This window comes from Oculina patagonica, chromosome 7, assembly GCF_052425735.1.
Source record: "Oculina patagonica isolate OP01 chromosome 7, crgOcupat, whole genome shotgun sequence".
NCBI classification, from domain to species: domain Eukaryota; kingdom Metazoa; phylum Cnidaria; class Anthozoa; order Scleractinia; family Oculinidae; genus Oculina; species Oculina patagonica.
In genome coordinates this window covers 30386592-30402614 of record NC_135764.1, presented here as the reverse complement: position 1 = coordinate 30402614, position 16023 = coordinate 30386592, and the positions used below count along the sequence as shown (strand labels likewise).

Below are 16023 nucleotides of genomic sequence, written 5' to 3'. Positions count from 1 at the left end.
GAGCTTAAAAACAAAGAAAAAGACTATGTTGTAATCTCTGAAAGTGGCCGTGGCTGCTTACGGGAATGTCCGCTTACGAGAATTTAAAAATACAGAGTTTGTATGGGAGCGTAAAACGGGGTTTCAAACAAGGCGACCGTAAGAGCTGTCCGCTTACGAGAGTGTCCGTTAAGAGAGCTTCGACTGTATTAGAGCACTGAAACTCTTAACAAGCGTCTTTGGCTGCATATGGCTCAGATGGAAATGGATTGCAATTTGAAAAAATTAAGGCTTAACATTTCAAGTTGTTTCTGGGTGTCTTCAAAAAACCTATATTTACAGCTGCAGCTTGATTTCTATCTCCAAATTAGGATTATATCTTCCTTAAGATGTTTAAAGATAATGTTTTATGGTTTAAGTTGCCTACCCAGGGCTCAAAATAATTTTCGGACAGTTGCCGGTCATGTTGACCGGCCAAACAGATTTTAGCTCGGTCACGTGCTGTTTCTGACCGGTCAAAATATTGAAAATAGCACTTTTAAACTACAACTCGTTTCTGCTGTTCATTAGATGGTCTTTGTTTGCGTGGCATAAACCCCCCGCTATTTCTTCACTGTTTTGGCTGCAATTTTTTATGAATAGATCGCTTTTTAATGCCCTTCTGGTCATCAGTTATCATTTTAAAAGCCATGTACGTGACCGGTCAAAATGACCGGCAAACCAAAACTTTGTCCGGACAAATTGCCATCTTGACCGGACATTGTCAGTTGACTGGCCGTTATTTTGAGCCCTGCCTACCACTAATTTCAGAACAGTGTAGTCCAAAAATCTGCGAGACCATGTAACATAGCCCCTTTAAACACATAGAACCTGAGCAGTGCTCCCAGACCTCTTCATCTGCAATCCATCGCACTAACTAGGCCACCACACCTCCCAAAACCTGTACTTATATTATAACAATTCAATTATTTTTGGTTGTCAGTATGAGCCATTTGTGCAAGTTTAATTACCGGTAAGGCAAATAAAAATAACTGTTATACATACTAAATAATTGTTTTTGAACATGTACGTTTTAAAATTTTTTAGGTTATTCTGTGACACATGGAAGCTTTTTTAAAAAAGGCAATAATGGTAAGTACTACTTAATAGCCCAGTCCTAGCGTTCAGACAAAAAAATGCTAAAATCTTGATTTTTATCCCTTGTCTATAATTATAAGGCCCTGCCAGGGGGGTTCTTGTGTCGCTTGTCTAAATTTAAAAATGTGCCGTGTGGCTATTTTATCGCTCTTCATGTCGCTGTCGGTAATTAAATTGAAGGAAAATTGCTTGTCCTTGTCGGAATTTAAGTTTTTCCATAAAGGTTGTTGTTTGTCGCGATTTTATTAGCATGCTGTCGCTACATTTTTGGGCCATGTCGCTTGTCGGAATTTACCCTGGCAGGGCCTCATAATTGCCACAAGTTTTGTGAATTACATGCACTTTTTATATTCCAATTAACAGATGTTGCTACTGGAGCACCCAGATATAACCACCATGGAATGGTAAGGGAGCAATCGTCTTCTACTTTAAAAAAATTAATTATGTAATAAAGTATGGAATGTTTTGTCCAAAATTATCTGAGACATCTGAGATGCGTGTTTAATTGGATATGTAGAAAGTGGTCCAGCCTTAATGTACATATTTCTACCTTTTACCTTCTTAAACCTTCAAGGAAAAAATTTGGGGGAATTTCAGTGTTGAACGACTTTTAGTTTGGGGTATCAGGAGGTTTTAGAAATTGAGGATTCTAGAAATCGGGATTCCGCTGTACTTATACATAAACTTTACAATAGGTTTGACTTGTAATAAGTTGAATTTGAAGATGTAGGCCATTTGGTTGCCAAGATTTAACCCTTGGATAGAAAGATTTTTTATAGAAAATTAATGTTTCTTTAATGATTTCTGTAAGCCAAGTACATACTGTAAAATAATGATGATGAGCCCGACAAATAGCCCACCTATTAAGCAAACATCCTTCCAACACCATGCAGTATCCTTATAGGTGCTTAACATTTTTAAAAAGCTTGACAGGTCTTCTAAATTATAAGCCTGGGCAAAGTTCCTTCTGAATTATATTTTCGGCTTCTTAAGAAAATAAGACCACCAAAAGACCTTTTGAACAGAGATAAACTGAGGGCTTACTATCAGAATGTTACAGCATGTCATACTAGTTGGAGGAATATGTTATCAAGTTTTGATTCACCGTTAAAAATGGTCTTGTTTTCCTGACTTTATATTTGATTGAAATGCAAAAGTAGAAACTGAGCCTACGTTGTTTAACGTCAACTCCTCCTGCCTTTCTAATCGTTCAATTTTCTTAACCTTTGAACTACCAGTAACAGCTACAATCACATTGGAAACCTAATGATAGTTGTGTTAATCAATTAGGTGGTCATCTTTAGAAGTTTAGGTTCAGGAAATTTTCATAGTGATCCAACGGCGTTGTTACCACCACAAATTGGCGAGGGTGCAGAGAAAAGACGCCAGCCAGGCACTGGGTTTGGCCTCGCCCTGTGTGCTGCCGATCTCAACGGTGATGGGTGAGTGATCTGTAGTTAAAGTTATCTGCAGCAAACGCCAAAAATTACTCAAGAAGATCATCACTCTCCATCTTGTCCTAGCTAGTCTTAATCTTTTGGGGTGGGGAGCGATTTTGGATCAGTTTTAGTATGAGGATAGAAGTCACTTGACAAGATGTGGGCATCCTTTGCACAAAAAGTTAATGTTTATTGAAAGATTCTGTGGTCCAGATAAGAGTGGGGTCGACTCAGGTCAAAAATCTAGACAAGGTCAGCTCACCGCTGACAAATTGGTGTTTTAAATAATAAAGATGGTAAATTTCAAGCTCGGTGATAAATAGTGAAGAAATTATTCAACATGACACGAGCGTGGGACAAAGAAAAAATCTGAGGACTTCCCCGCCGGGAATCGAACCCATGGCCTCCCAGATACCGATTGGACTCACAATGAGTCTCTCGTAGCTCAGCTGGTTAGAGCGCCCAACCGGTATCTGGGAGGCCATGGGTTCGATTCCCGTCGGGGACTCAGATTTTTTCTTTGTCCCACGCTCGTGTCATGTTGAATAATTTCTTCACTAAATTGGTGTTGCCTTGTCTATTGATCTACTGGAATTCCTCATTGACACCTTGCCTTTAAAGGAGCTACGTCATGAACAACACATCTTGAAAAAATTTGTCGTTCATAATCTGTGTTAAACTTTTTTAGTCTAAACCATCCTTGTTTATTTTCGAGTTTTAATTACTTCTCTCACACTGAAATGCATTTTTGTCTGCCACACAACAATGCAACAGCACGAAGAAAAGCTGTTGCACCGAAGGCAAGAACAAAAAAAGCTGTTGCACCGAAGGCAAGAACAAAAAACTGAATCACTTGACCGAGCATAAAAACTGATATCAGAGTTCCCTGTTCAGTGTGAGAGAACTTCATTTCTTGCCTCTTTCGCAAGCTCAGCCGGCAAGAAAACCATTTTGTTGGTTTTTTGTTTTACGTTAGAAAACTACCATATTCTTTAGTTTTCCTTCGATTTAAAATGCAGCAGAAAGATGACGTAAAATATTGTGACATAGCTTCTTTGAAACCTACCTGAGTTTGTAACACTAGCTACTGACGGTGTCAAGCTGTTTTTAGCAATGCTAGAGCATTTTAGAACAATAATCTTAACTCTGAGTGAAAATAAATAATTCAGCTTTTATCCAAAACTTGTTCACATGTTTTGTGCTTTTTTTATTCTTTGTCTCCGTATTCTCCCATGCATTGATTCCTGTATTAAGTGATTTTTTATAGAGCAAAGTTGTTGTTTTTCAGCCTTTCAGAGCTTTTAGTTGGTGCACCCTTCTATTCTGATGATTTACACCCTGAACAAGGCAGAGTTTATTTGTTTGAAAATAAAGGAGGTGAAATGGTTTTGTCTCTTGAGCTGACTGTCAAGAAGGAGAAGTGGAGGGCAAATTTTGGACGAGCACTTGCATCTGTTGGTGATGTTGATTTGGATGGCTATCAAGGTAAGATGAATACTAACCGCTGCCTTGTTAGCTTAGTTGGTAGAGCACGGGACTGTTGTGCTCGAGGTTGAGGGTTTGAACCCCAGACCAGACCAGGGTCTTAAAATAACTGGGGAGAACGTGCTGCCTTTGTAATTACATCTGCAAATGGTTAGACATTCTAGTCTTCTCAAAAAATAATGAAACACCGCATTTCCCGTCACCTGTATCTTCAGTCTTATAACAGGGGAAGTTAAAGAACCCACACACTATTCGCAAAGAGTAGGGCACAAAGTTCTCAGTGTTGTGGTCTGGCCTTTGTGCGTAGTAAATTACAGTATGCGTACAGGGCATTTGAACATGTACGTATATACTTATTCTTATTCTGTATGTATTGCAGACCTATTTTTAATTAACAAGAAAACATTTTTTAAGGAAAATAATGCTCTGTAAGACAGTAATAAATGTTATTAATTATTTTTGTTTTAGATGTAGCCATTGGTGCCCCATATGAGGATGACGGTGAAGGGGTAGTTTACATCTACAGAGGGTCCAAAAAAGGCCTAGTTGAAACACCAATGCAGGTACATGTCATTGCACCAATATACTCTGTAAAATAGAAATAATGTTTTCCACTTGGGGGACAGGGTGTGAAAAAAAAAACCCTTCAATTCTAGCCTGCAGTGGAGGCGTTTTTCGATGAGTGCGCGAGTTATCGGCAAAAGCTCGTGATCAAGTAGATTTTGCTGCCATGTTGGATGAGAAAAAGTGGGCAGATAGAGGATTAGAAGCAGGCTTTTAGCCAGGTGGGAGTCCAGGAGTCCAGGAGTCCAGGAGTCCTAATCCTCACTTTCAGAGAAAATTAAAGTATGAATAACTGTATACAGAGGTTTTTTTAATTAGCAAATTTGGAAATCTTTAAATACCTTTGCACTCATAACTATAGAAAAACACCTTGCATGCTCCTCAGGCCCTCCTTTGGGGACAAAGTCAGGCCTTATAACAATTTTGGGCTCCAACTTTTTAAATCCTGGCTAAAAGCCTGGTTGGAAGTGAGAAAATGCACGGGGGTAGGGGTGGAGGGAGAAAATGCCTGTCCATAAAGGGTGTGAAAACGAGAACAGCCTGTCCTTTGGACAAGCAGCTTATAGTTTAGTTGTACATCACAAAGGGGCAGGCTTTTAGCCGGGATTTAAAAAGTGGGAGTCCAAAATTTTTATAAGGCCTGACTTTGACCCCATAGGAGAGCCTGAGGGGCATGCAAGGTGTTTTTCTGCAGTTATGAGTGCGAAGGTATCTAAAGATTTCCAAATTAATTTTACTAAAAAAAACAGTTATCCATAATTTAATTTTCTCTGAAAAGTGGGACTCCTGGACTCCCACCTTGCTAAAAGCCTGCAAAAGGGCCATGAGTTTAAATCCTATTTGATGTTTTCAGCTACTTATAAATAAGTTTTAAATATTACTGCAAAGAGCTTGTTTTCTTTCATACATAATTATATCTTTGTTTGTGTGTGTGTGTTTTTAACATGATGTTTTTTTTACTGTTGTAGGTTATCACTGGTTCTTCTGTATCACCAGGCATCAAATCTTTTGGATATTCTTTGTCTGGAGCACTTGACATGGATGCTAATGGATATCCAGGTAACGTAATGAAATCAGGAAAGAACATGTATTTTACACAATAGTTATACATGTACAGTCAAAAACGGGCACCTCAAGATGGACGCCTGGTGTTGTTCCCATCCCTATCGTTTTTCAATCATTTTACTGTAACTATACTCCCTATAAGACGGACACCTCTCTAAGACAGACAGTTTGAGCCGGTTCGTTCTTAGAGAGAGTTGACTGTATTCTGCAAAGATGTTATGTCAATTAAAATCAGGTGTTCATTTATCAATGTTCGGTGGTTCGAAATTAATCAAACAGTCTATCTTTCACATCTCTAATCTTGTGTTTATCTGCATTAACATGCAATGTCTGTGTTTTGCAGATATCCTTGTTGGAGCTTACCAGTCCGATACTGTAGTCCTGCTCAGGTAAGACAGTTGTGCTTTGATCTGAGATAATTATTTTATTTCGATACCAGTTATGTGATGGATATTTTAAGATGAGAAGTCCTGGCTTGATGAGCCCTGCTTAGGGATTTTATGTTGTGTTCTTGGTTAAGACAGTTTACTCTTACAACACCTCTTCACTTACCGGTATGCACTTTCTAGGAACCCATAGGGGGAGGGGGGGGGGGGGCAGTTTGAATCAAGGAGCCATTACACTAGAAACTATTTTTACATTTGTGCAACTCACAAAATGAAACATCAGAAAACATATTGCTTAAAGTTGAATGAAATATTAAGCTGTGCTTGGCCACTGCTGGATATTAATTTTCCTGATTTTCCAATTGTGTGATACAACAGTCTGCACTTAGACTGTCCTTACTCCCTTGTGTGGGATGCTAACTAGACCAATGCAAGGTTATTGCATTTTGTATGGTAATGCCGTGGCTTACAGTTTATTTGTTACCATTATTATGTACTCCAGGGGTAGAGAGCAAGTGTCTTGCTCAAGAACACATGACTGCTCAATTTGCAATCCAATGAGCAGATCATAAGGTCACTGTTTCTTCCATTTAACTGAATGTCAAACATTTTTTTACAGATCTAAACCTGTAATCTCATTATCATCAACAATCAAAGTCGACCCTGACACGTTTGACATCAAAGGCCGCAAGACCTGCAATGAAACCACTCTTGAAGGAAATGTTCAATTTGCCACATTATGGTGAGATTTTTTCCTTATTAATTTTCATCTGGCTTAATTTTCATTGCCATTCGTAAGGATTCTATTTTATTAATACTATTTTTCTTCCCTCTTCTTTTTAATCAGCTTCTCGATTTCTGTTTGCACAAATTACACTGAAAGGTCAGGAAATGTAACAGAAAAAATTGGTAAGTTTCACGTACATGTAATTTAACCTTACAGAAGAAGCCCTTGCCAAAATGAGTGCTCAGTACCCTGTTTTTTAAGGATTAAACTACCTTGTCCATAGTGGATGGGAAGATTGCGCATTGCAGATTACTCCTTCAGGGCTGCAAATAATTTTTTTCACTTGAAAGGACATAATGTCCTACTAAGACACCATCTTGGTCGGTCAAAATAAAATTGTGGTCGGACAGATTTTTATCCACCATTGCCGTAAAATGATTAATTTACAATTTTTTTTTTTTTAAAAAAGGAGAAAAAGGGGGGTTATCAAAAAATTGTGCGGACATTATTTCTGACCACACTTGGGATTTCATTGGACATGAGCAAATTTAGTCGGCCGATGTCCGATGATCGACTGTTATTTGCAGCTCTGTCCTAGCAGTTTGCCAGTAACCTGGGAAGCAGGGTGGCCTAATGGCTAGTGCACTAGACTACACAAAAAAAAAAAAAGAAAAACCAGAATTGAGTGGCGCAGGTTCTCCTCTGGCCATGGCAAGGGTCACTGTGTTGTGTTCCACTGAATTAGCCATGTTCAAAACGAGCAGGGGACTGGGTACGAATATTCAATACTCGATTGCACTGTTTCTATAAAAACTGGGCCCGTCGTCTGAAAGAGCATCCAAAAATTAGTAACTCAACCAAATTTGAGAGTTATTGGTTCAAACGCATAGGTATGGTTCACTTTTAGAAATTGCTTAAATAAGAGAGCTTAGTATGGATTGGAGGGACAGCTGTCCATCCAGCCATACTAAGCTCTCTTATTTTAACGATTTTTAAAAGAGTTCCATGCCTTTGCGTTTAAACCAATAACTCTCAAATTTGGTCGAGTTACTAATTTATGGATGCTCTTTCAGATGACGGGCCCAGTTTTTCAGTGCAATCGATATTGAATATTCGTACCCAGTCCCCTGCTCGTTTTGAACATGGCTAATTAGGTCCTAAAGCTATGGGGTTATGCTGCCAGAAACTCGCATCCCATCTGGGGTGGAAGGGGGGAAGAAATGCTCTTAGTTGCTTCATGTCACAAAGCCCAACTGTATGGGAAAATGGACTTGGTTACAGGCTTTTTTGTGAACACAACACAACTACCCCTGGTCTGGCTCATACCTGGGCTGTCACTTTACACCTCCCATGCACTTCCAACAATGCTGTGTTCAAATGCATCTCAGTCTAAAACACACTTTGTTTTGGGAGGGGCCAATTCAGCATATTTTTTTCCTTTTTCCTTTCTTGACATGGGCTTACTGTGCATAAACTGTAAATCTTTACATCTATTTTTAGACGTGTTGTTATCAATGAAATCTGACATTGATTATGTGGTGGAAACAAGCAAGAGAGTCCTGTTCAGCTCCAATAAAAAGGATGAGATCAATCGTACCGAGGGGATTTATAGCAACAAGAACACCTGTTTCACCTGGGATGCTTATCTTCGGGTAAGTGAACCTTTCTTTCTTTCTTCCTTCATTTTCATTTCATTTATTTATTTCATTCCAAAATACAAACTTAAGATAGATATAAACCAAAACTTAACAAGAAGAAGAAGAGAAATTAAAAAGGGCAGAATGCAGCCCTTGATGCCCTTGTTCAAATAACAATAATAGCTTAGAATAAAAAAGTTAACTTTATACATGTAGGAGATCGAGGAAGAGGTATTCATGAGCAAAATAATACTGGTAAAGTGCTTTTCTGAAAAGTTTTCTAGTTGGCAAGTTACGTATCTGTAAAGTTGCATGTTTATCTCTAGTTTACTTTTTTGTGATTTAGTCTGTTGGCAAACAATTTACAGGGCCCTTGCCAACAAGCTAGGGAGAATTGAAAAGTTACTTTCATATACAGCAGAAAAATCCACTTGCCCTAGAAATCTGCCTCCCATGGTATCACCTGCCTCCAAATTCTTCAGTATTAAATCATTTTTCTTTTTACGAAATCATTCATTAATTTTTGTCATGTTTTCTCAGAAGTCACCAAACCATTGACTAAGAGAGTTTCCATTCAGACTGGCTTGGGCCAATTCTTTTGTCCACAAAACTGTATCCCAGGTTGATATGCTACATTTGTAAAATGCCCTTTATTAATTGTCGCATCGCTTTTCAGGAAGGAGTAACAGATGCCGATGTTTATCCTGACATCAAATTCAGACTGACATATCAAATTGTGAAGAAGATGCCCCCAGTACCCAGCGGCCCAACAGATGTGCCATCTCTTGTGCCATATTCAGTTGTTGATCCCTTCAAACCACAGGAAGCAACTGCTCTGGTAAGTCCACATACACAGCGCCTTGGACACTGGGCAGGGTGGAATAAAACTGGGAAGTTCGGCTGGGAATTCAGAAGTATAGATAACAAGGGTCAAAGTAGAAATTCGCAACAGAGCTTCCAGGACTTGTCAAAGTCTCCTTCTTAAGGGAGCAGTGATCTTAACTTGTCCTGATTATGACACTGAATTTAAAATGGATGCCATGGTCACAGCTCATGCAAAGACGATTTTGCCACATTTGAATAGCCACTGACTTTGTGATGAGTCTAATGTACTCATCACTTGCTACAGAAACCAGGATAAGCTCCAGCCTGATGGGCCACTAAGCTTGTGTACAGACTTGCATGATGCATCTGGAACTGAGGCTCTGTCTTGTTTTGAGTTTTTTATGTGACCTTTTTGGCTACAAGGAAGCTTTTCTACTTATGTCAAATGATTCAATGTTGATTTTTGTTTGCATTACTGTGAGAGATTGCCTACAGTAGGACACCCACAAATATTTTGGACCATTTTAGAGTTGCTTGAACACTGTTTTAACATGCCCTTTCTCTAAAGTTGGTGTACTTTCTTGCAGCTTACGTTTAAAAGGGATTGTAAGAAGTGTGTTCCTGATTTGGTTCTTGATGACAGTAGAAGCAAACGGTTAGTTTGAAATGTCTCCTTGATACAACCGGTACTTGTTTTCTTAACTTAAACAGTCTCACTTTTATGCCACTCTACATCGTAATAAACTTGAATTAAGAAATAAACCAGTGCTGTCTGTTTTCTGGTCTTTGGCAAAATAATACTGAAGTTTTGAGATTATTCTTCCTTAAGCTATTTACATTTCCTAGCTAGTACAGTCAAACCTCTGCTAAAAGGAACAACTTCCATAAATGTACACTTTTCCATGGTGCCAGCCACATGCAAACTACATTTTTAACTTCCCATTAGCAGACACCTCTCATAAGCAGACACTAGGTTTGACTAATATTATTAATATGTACAAATCCTTTCAATTAACAAATCTTACAGTTGAGGTTTACAATTAATCTGCCTTACTTCAGGGATCATTGTCATAGATTGCATGTTTTTAAAATGTTAGTTCTGGGAATTTAAAAAAGGTTTTGTGAGAAGAACAAACCTTTAGAGTAGTGTCTGATGATTTGAAATGGGATGATTATCAACAAAGTTAAAGAGGTCTAATGTAAGGGAGAGTTCTAAATTAATTTTTCCTCAAATTAGGACGCTTGCCGTTGGTGCTGCTAGTTATAAATTGGAAGTAACAGTGTCAAATAAAGGAGATGATGCCTACAATGCAAAGTTATATGTTACCATTCCCAAGGGAATTAAAATAGGAAGAATCTTTACTGTCCGTAACTTAGATGGAGAAGATGTAAGTATTTCTTTGTTTGAGGTTTAAAGTTTACAATGTCCTTATTACAATCTGAGTAACTCTCTCAAAGCAGGCACCACTGCTAGGGGTACACAGGTCTCCCTTAGGCAAACATGGTTGGCTGGTCCTGGTCAAATTTCAGTTGTGTGTCTGTAATGAAATTCTCTTAGATGCAGTAGCTCCTCTAAGGCACTAAACAGTGGATACTCTTTAAGCAAAATTTTGTACATTGTAACTCAAAGGGTATTCACAAGAAATGCACAATGTGCAAAATCAATTAATTTCAAGCTACACATCAGCGCATATTGACCCACTGTACCTGTCTGCAGCACTAATAATTTTTTTATACAGGCAAAGTACAAACCCATGGCTCACCATAGATGCACTTTGCACAAATCAAGCTAATATTTCACTGTGCAGTATATCGAATTAAAATGTTTGTTGGTTTGTGTTTTAGGGTAAGATCAAGTCTGATGTTGAATTGACCAAACTGGAAACAAATGACACTATGCTCACTGTCAAACTAAATACTCCATTGAAAAAGAAAGAGGTATGTAGAAGAGTCTGTGTCCTGTGTGCAAAACCTGTGGCAACTTTGAAAAATACAGGTCCTAAACACTGTCTTATGCTATTGCCAAGCTTTTGCAATTAGACTATTACCGGTAAATGCTTCTAATTGCTGTTTTTTTTTTAATTTCAGCAATCCATACAGATTGAGTTAATCACTTCAAGATATGCTGACTCACCAGACTTTCTGCCTATTTACCTTAGTACCAACAGGTAAGTTAAGCAACAACTCTGTGTTTCCTTCTCCTTCCCTTTCCACCTCTGCACCCTTCTCTCTCTCCTCCCCTGCCTCTTCCTCCTCCTCTGCCTCCTTCTGCCCTGCATCCTCTGCCACCCTCTGCCTCCTCTGCTTCCTTTACCCCCTTTTTGTTCTTGCTTCCTACTCTCTCCTCTGCCTACTGCTTCTCCTCCTCCCTTCTCGTCTGTTGCCTCCTCTCCTCCCTCCCCTGCTTTCTTATCCTCAGCCCCCCTGCTTTCCCTCCTCATTCTCCTTTGACTCTACCTCCTTTTCTTCCTCCTCTTTTCATGACCTTTGCACACTGCCACACCTCTAGCCTCTCACATAATAATGCTCCAATTCACTTTATTTAATTTGGTTCAGTGCAAGACAAGGGCGTTCGGTGTATCTTAGTTGACTGATTTTTTCAAGCCACTAGTCTTGCAAAAAATGACTGTAGAGTAATTAAAGTTAGTTTCTTTCTTTCTATGGATCTATTGTTTCAGGTTTCATCATTATTAGTTCAATATTCAACATTGCTGCAGTTGTGAATTTGGGATTTTTTTCTCTTTCTGTGTAGTACAAATGAAGAGGAACAAAGCACATTAGCAGACAACTTCCGGTTCTTGAATATCTCGATCAAGTCACAGGCAGACTTGGAGGTTAATGGGTAAGCTACTGCAAAAGAACCATCTTCTTACAGCTATGAATGGTCAATATTTATTATTCCTGTCCATAAGGTCCTTAATAAGTGGCTTGACAGTGTTTTTGTCTGTTTCAGTACTTCTGTTGAAGAACAAGTATCTTATGGTGGCAAGGTTGTTGGTGAAAGTGCCATGGTTCGTGCATCGGACATTGGCAATGAAGTCAAACACAAATATTTTGTAAGTAGTTTGTGAATTTCTTTTCTTTTAAGTTCCAAGATTAAAATACTCTTTCGAGCCTTACCAACAATATTGCCATTTACAAATGTTTCATTTCCTCAAAATTTGGACTGTTGAATTTTTTAGATTTCTGAGTAGCTGCCAATTAATACTAATGAAGAATTAAGCATCAGTGTCTCAAAGTCACACTTAGTTTGCAGAAATAAAGTAAGACTTACACAGTACACTTGCATTGTAAGAGACTTGACTCTCACAGTGCCTCTCTTCATAATTTGAGTAGAATTATTGGGTACCAGCAAACTATTAAGGTGGCAAAATTTTGTTATAAGCCCCACAGTTCACTTGAAACTTGTAATGTGTGATCAAGAAGTGGCTGCATTGCATACCTGCCAACTTTTTCTGGGTCAAAGATGTGAAATTTTTATCCGGAGAGTGCCAGGATTTCCGAAGCCAATATGACCATGTCCAAAGTTTTCCGATCCCAGTGTGTGGACGTGTTTTGCCAAACACAACCTCTTTGCCTATGCTTTTCTTGTCAAAACTCTGAGATTTCGGAAAAAGTATAGTCATTTACTCATTTTACATGGAGTTTTTGTTTAAAAAAATTTACATTGGTTTGAGTTAACATACTTTTGGAAAGTGTGTTGGTTGTGGTTGTAATAACTCAGACTTTTCGACTATAGGCGTGAGAAATTGGTTCGTAAGCGTGAGTTGGCTTGAGATCGAAGTGTTTAACTTGCTGGCACGAGACTCACCCCTAAGGCGTGAGAGTTGGCAGGCTTAGCATTGCATCACTTCCAATATACAACTACTACGGTAGCTGAAAAAATATTGTGTTGATTTATTTAAGGTGAAAAATCGTGGCCCAGATCCAGTTCCCTTAGCTGAAATTGTAATTCAATGGCCTTTTGAAGCTCCCAGTGGAAAGCATTTACTTTATCTTATAGATGTTCAGGTGAGTGAATTCTCCTTACCTACTTCCACTAGTTATGAGAATTCAGCGATACATCAAAGCAATATCCCCTAGTTGATCATTGTCTCTCTTCTCATAACCTGACAGTGTATTGATGTCGTGAGGAGAATTTGGATTTTGAGCTCTTTTTGAATAATTTAAGAGCTCACTGATTTTAGACTTTTTTGTCTTTTTAGTTTGATGACAAAAGAATTGACTGTGATTTTAAACCTGGTCAGTTGAATATGCTAGGACTGGAGGTAGGTGTGTTTACATGCAGGGAGCAGGGGTGGCACAGTGGTGAGAGTGCTCACCTCCCACAACCCTCCAAGTTTAATTTTTTCCTTAGTGGCCATTTGGCCACCAACTACTCAAGTTTTGGTCGCCAGTGAAAAATTTTAGTCACCAAATTAAGCTGAAGCTTTCAATCCTTCCTCTCAATTTTAGTTGCCAGGCTGGCGACCTTGGTTCAAATTTAGTCGCCAGCTCCAAAATTTTAGTCGTCATGGCGACTAAAATGGTCTTAACTTGGAGGGTTGTCCCATCAGTGTGGCTCAGGTTCCATTAATCCATGACACTGCATCATACATGGGTCGAGTTTGTTGTTGGTTCTCATCCCTGCTCCAAGGGTTTTTCTCCAGGTTTCCTGGCTTTCTTACCCCCACAAAACCAAGGTTCCAAATTCCAATTTAGTCTTCAATGCAGATACGCTTTCTAACCATCTTCCATTTTCCATTAATATTTTTCCATTAATTTTTTTTACAACTACAAAAAAAATTCAGACAGAAGTCTCACTTTGCTAATAATCTTAAATTAAACAGCAAGAAGTGTTCAATTGCATTTTACAAGCACTTATCAGAATTGGGCCATGTTTGTATCCATTTTTCCATTTGAGTGTAGAAAAGAGGCCTAATGGTTAGTACTTGGGGCTCCAGAACGAGCAGTCCATGTTTGAACCCTGCCCAGTCAAGGTCCTTGTGACCTGATTTTCACTGGTACCACTGCTTCTGGTAATGAGCATACATAGGTACAAACATAAACAGCAGCCTGTTAACAATGAACATTTTGTGATGAACATCCCTGACTTTTCACAACAATAGCTTCAACTGTTAACTAATGTTTCTATTTTCTCTTCCAGACATCTACAGGCGGTAGCTCTGTGCAACAGCAAAATGACACACAAGTTGACGCATTTGTAAAGAAGCGAAGAAGGCGCGAAGCAGAACAAAATCAGGAAGAGTCCAGTTCTAAAGTTAAACGAGAAGCTGAACCTACCAAACCTGAGAAACTTCAAACTGAACTGGTAAGCAAGTCTCCAGTCTGATTGCAATATCAATTCTCCTTGCTTATTCCTAACAATTCTTGTAACATTAGCTGTGAGAATTTGGTGGTCCATAAAAGACTTTTTGTATTCTTGATGTAGTATTTCAAGAGGCCACAAATTCAAACTTCAAACTTCAACATTCCCTCGAGCACACACAACACACTTCCTTGTTCAAAATGTAACCACGTTTCTCACGCTACAAGAGTCGAGGGAGTAACTACACTTGACATCTGTTTTGTCAAGACTATTCATCAAGTGAAGGGGGAGGGGAAAGAACCAATGCAGCTGCACAAACACATCAAATAAGATGATAAATATACCCAGCACCCCTGTCCTGTATCAGGAGGCACAATGGCCAAATTGTCGGTGTGCTGGACTCTGGATCAAGCAGTCTGGAATCGTGCCCTGGCCCTGGTCTTCACACACACCTTCGTACACCTTATTTTATCCTTGATTACCTCCCCTAATCACTGTGAAGAGAAAAAAATAGGTCACCAAGGGTGACATGAGTCTAATGCCGTATGGCATAGTGATACAGATTGCGCGGTTTTCGTAAGCCGGTTAAAATTGGTTAGAGGTTTGTGTTCGGGAGTTTAATTTAAAATGCTTATAGCAAGCTAGGGGCATCGTGGATGATTATGGATGAAAACGAAACAGTCATAAATGTTATATGCTTCACAAAATTTAAAGTATGAACAGGAGTTGATGTTACTTCTTCCGTATTGTCCGTAAAAGCAGAAACGATTAAACATTTGGACAAGATTGCGTGACGATTTACAAAAAGCATGTTCATTACAACAAGGGTTGAAGAACTTCACATCGTTTTCTTTCAGATTTTTCACCATTTTGATGATGACTCTTGAAACAGATTTTGCAATAAAAGCACTTGAAATAGTGACTGTTACTCCATTGTACTGTAAGCACTTAGTGACAGATTTTCCTAAAAACGGGTGTAAATGCTCACGTCAATATAATGATGACCTTTTGAACGCTGGAAACTAGGCAATTATTATCGAGCTACCATACACAGGAGCGAAGACTGTTTATCATGATGTACAAATTTCGCGAATCATCACTTCCATATCAATGTAACCATTTTATGATTTTTCTAGCTGTAAGAAGAACTTAAGATCTCTGAGAGTCGTAAAAGCATGAAATTCGATTTCAGTGTATGGCAAAGTAATACTGCAAATACTGCAAAGCGGCCAAACAAACGCATTTTGATTTAGTCGCGTAACTTGATTTACATTTATCCATGTACATCTTTTATTTTTGAAGGTTTTTGTTTGCACTGTAAAGAAAAAATTGGTCAAAATTCGAATGACTTAAATACAAAAACCGAGGTAAAGTTTTCTATTTTTTAAAACAAAATAAATATTTGGTCGCATTGTGTAAATAAACGCGAGTCGCCGTCGAAATATTTTTTCTCAAAGACGTCTTGCTTTTT

At 38.7% G+C, this 16023-nt stretch overlaps 1 protein-coding gene across 1 annotated transcript in view; it reads left to right on the top strand.

Moving 5' to 3' along the window:
* LOC144659710 (integrin alpha-3-like) overlaps positions 1-16023 on the top strand; it is a 32510-nt gene that overhangs the window by 12972 nt on the left and 3515 nt on the right. Inside the window, exons 8-27 of the mRNA XM_078520203.1 lie at positions 1066-1110; positions 1480-1520; positions 2407-2558; positions 3844-4040; positions 4509-4603; positions 5573-5663; positions 6013-6058; positions 6675-6797; positions 6903-6964; positions 8283-8434; positions 9096-9257; positions 9832-9899; positions 10482-10632; positions 11090-11182; positions 11333-11412; positions 11997-12086; positions 12198-12300; positions 13151-13255; positions 13450-13512; positions 14391-14555. Of these exons, the coding sequence (XP_078376329.1) occupies positions 1066-1110; positions 1480-1520; positions 2407-2558; positions 3844-4040; positions 4509-4603; positions 5573-5663; positions 6013-6058; positions 6675-6797; positions 6903-6964; positions 8283-8434; positions 9096-9257; positions 9832-9899; positions 10482-10632; positions 11090-11182; positions 11333-11412; positions 11997-12086; positions 12198-12300; positions 13151-13255; positions 13450-13512; positions 14391-14555 (2084 nt within the window). The remainder of the gene's footprint in view (positions 1-1065; positions 1111-1479; positions 1521-2406; positions 2559-3843; positions 4041-4508; positions 4604-5572; positions 5664-6012; positions 6059-6674; positions 6798-6902; positions 6965-8282; positions 8435-9095; positions 9258-9831; positions 9900-10481; positions 10633-11089; positions 11183-11332; positions 11413-11996; positions 12087-12197; positions 12301-13150; positions 13256-13449; positions 13513-14390; positions 14556-16023) is intronic.